Genomic DNA, 3,272 nt, shown 5'->3' on the forward strand with positions numbered 1-3,272 from the left:
ACAGGTCTTATTTTCATCTCGCTTGTCTTTCATGTGCTATGTTTACTTTTCCACTCATACCAGGTAATACCTGCAGTGTCTACCTTATCTTCTGTGTAATACAAACCGTTTAAATTTGAACGATGACATGAATTATACCACCATCCGCCTTTGCAGATTTGAGCACAACTGCCGCTGTTTTTATCGTTGTCTTTATCTTTGGTGCTGAACATCATGTTGTTGTGAGTAGTAAGGGAATTTCCTAAAATAATATCGAAATAATTTTAAGCTTAAACAACAAAACATAAATATCTAATGTAGGTTGTTATCTATTGGAATAGGGTTTCTTTTTTTCGAATGTATTTGTATATGGAACTAGAATTGTAACACAGTTAAATAAAATAGTTTTTAAATATTTCTAATTACTAGGGAAATAACTGACGAACCCGTTTTCAGACGTTACATTCACTATTTTAATTCCATTGTATAAATGTCATTTCATGTACAAACGTTTCTTAAGGCTACCGCACCTACTTATCTCTCTAAACAACAATAACATATTTACATCAACAATAAAGGATACGTGTTGATGTGAACAAATAGTTTAAACTCACCCGCGTCACCCTTGTACGTCTTAAAGCTCATTTTATAAAGTTCTATTTCACTTCGTATCAAGAACTCATCATGCTCTGCATATCTTCGAACTCCTTCAAAGTCTTCCAAATCAACACGGAGCACCATGTTGTTTTGATTGGTCAACGAGAAGATGATGTCATTTCCTGGAAGTGAAGCACTCCATAATAAATAAATTGTTTACAAGACAGTAAATAATTAATTATACCGAATAATCCTAAATAACATGAAATATAAAAGTGGTGGATCACTGTTAAATAAATATATAAAGTTTTACCTAACCAAAACTCCTTGGTTAAGTTTCCAAAACCATTTTTGTATTCTTCCCACGTTCTGTAAAAATTTTCAACTGGTTTTCCAAAATCTCCTCTTCTTTGGATTAACTAGAAATAAGAAAATCAATAAGAAATACAAATATAGCTAAATTTCATAAGTATCAAAATAAATCTTCAAAGTAGATATTCCTGTATAATTCAACATTATTCTATGTGTACAAAACTGTATAAAAACGAAACGTTTTCCAACTAAATCATTCATACGATCTGAATTTATGTTTAACAGAAACTTTAAATAAACAATAAGATAAATTCCAGAGTAGATTCCTCTGTGTTATATGTTTATCTTCATGTAGAAAGTGTTTAGTTAAACACAGATACACATTCTGATATATATATATATATAAACAATCCAGAACGAAATGATTACCAAGTGAAAACACGTCTTATATGTTGTATATTTAAACGTGGTAATTAGCATATCTTAATTAACAGAGTTAGTGAAGAAATATCAATAAAAAATTAAAACAAAAACTTATATGTTCTTAATAAAATAAACTTATTTGTTTTAAATGTGGGTTCATTTTTCGATATAACTGAGTTTATATAACAAAGTAATTTTTTCTTCAGTGAAAATAATGGCTAGTTTTAACTAAATGTTTCACGAAAACAGTCCTTAACTGAGAATTACCTGAAGCTACGCCATGAAACAAAGTTTAGTTCACCCTCTTTGCGTGACACAGACGACGGAACCTCTACCAGAAGATTGTGCCAGTATCTATAAACAACAAGTGAACCGAACCAGCGGTGTCTATAAGATTCAGCCACTGTTTTTGAATCAGTCGATCTCTGTATACTGTGATATGGAGACATCAGGAGGAGGGTGGACGGTGATTGTTGAAAGGCTCGGTTTGTCTGGTTTTGTTTGTCATTAAGAATTAGTGGCAATGTTCGTTCAAGTGTGTTTGTAGAAAATACATCTAAAGAGTAACAGAGAAAAACTTTAACGTAAAAACAGAAAAGGAGTTGAACATACAGTGTTACCAACAATAACATTGTAACATTTGGGTTTAACATTACAACTTAGCATATAGTTATATTTAAATGTTCCTTTAGTGGATGTTGAAATATTCTGTAAACAAAAACACTTCAAGTAAAATATCTTACCTTCTAAAGTAGAAATCCTCTCTCTAGCCAGATCTACTAATTCTGTAACGGAGTCCACTATTCCTTTCAGTGAACCAACAGTATTACAAGCTGTGTGATGATGGACATCAGCCTGAGTCAACACGAAGACAGACAAAATACTTAATATCTTCACAGTGTTGTACATTGTTAAATGATTAATAACACAGAATTGATTTTTTAAAGACTGAAGATGTGAATCTTCTATCAAGGGTTTTATAGTTGTATTAAACAGGATATTCAAAAAGGGTTTTCCTTAAATCACTACAAGCTAGAACCGTGTTAGTAACTGTATCTGATGTTTTTCACACCGAGTCCAAGAAATGTTTATAGTTTTTCTAAATATGGCTCTAGTCGACATCTGAATTTTCCGCTTCTTCTTATAAACATTGGAGTTATTTTTATCGTAAAAGTTGTTGTCTGTTGTTAAGAATTTTGATGTTAATGATACTATAAAAGAAATATATAGTTAACTAATTTGTGTACTCTACTCACATTAAAATACGAACTACATTAGTGATTGTTTGATGATTATTAATAGATGTTATCGTCTGTTTTCAACCAATAACATTTGATGAGTAGTTATTTAAAAAAAGGTATTTTTCCTAAAGCTACATATTCCATAATTTCGGTCTCCGGTATACTTACGAAGTTACAATGCTGAATAGACATTTGATGGTACAATCTGTAACTTTATTCTAAAATAAACAACAAATATCTTAACGAGGGTTACATCAAGAGAGATTAAAGATTGTCAAAATATATTCTTTCAAGAGGGAAAATTCTCCAAAGTCTTTTATTTTATAAGTTTATACAAATATATTAGTATCAAAACATTATAAAATTAAATATTTGGCAATCTTCGAATGTGTTTGTATATAGAAAACATTTCTTAATTTTTTCTCCATCTATTGAGAGATAACTGAACTTCCAAGTATATTTTTTCTTAATTTTTTCTCCATCTGTTGAGAGATAACTGAACTTCCATGTCTTTTCTTAATTTTTTCTCCAGCTATTGAGAGATAACTGAACTTCCAAGTATTTTTCCTTATTATTTCTTTCTCCATCTATTTAGAGATAACTGAACTTCCAAGTATTTTTCCTTATTATTTGTTTCTCCATCTATTGAGAAATAACTGAACTTCCAAGTATTTTTCTTATTATTTGTTTCTCCATCTACTGACAGATAACTGAACTTCT

At 30.3% G+C, this 3,272-nt stretch overlaps 1 protein-coding gene across 1 annotated transcript in view; it reads right to left on the reverse strand.

Annotated features, from left to right (window-relative positions):
* Window positions 1-2,220, reverse strand: part of LOC106474883 (techylectin-5B-like) — a 3,458-nt gene extending 1,238 nt beyond the window's left edge. The window contains exons 1-4 of the mRNA XM_013935580.2: window positions 2,055-2,220; window positions 1,647-1,867; window positions 890-995; window positions 594-758 (exon numbers count right to left, since the gene is read on the reverse strand). Of these exons, the coding sequence (XP_013791034.1) occupies window positions 594-758; window positions 890-995; window positions 1,647-1,867; window positions 2,055-2,220 (658 nt within the window). The remainder of the gene's footprint in view (window positions 1-593; window positions 759-889; window positions 996-1,646; window positions 1,868-2,054) is intronic.
* Window positions 2,221-3,272: the final 1,052 nt, after the last annotated feature.

The sequence above is a fragment of the Limulus polyphemus genome, unplaced genomic scaffold, assembly GCF_000517525.1.
Source record: "Limulus polyphemus unplaced genomic scaffold, Limulus_polyphemus-2.1.2 Scaffold7816, whole genome shotgun sequence".
Taxonomy (NCBI): domain Eukaryota; kingdom Metazoa; phylum Arthropoda; class Merostomata; order Xiphosura; family Limulidae; genus Limulus; species Limulus polyphemus.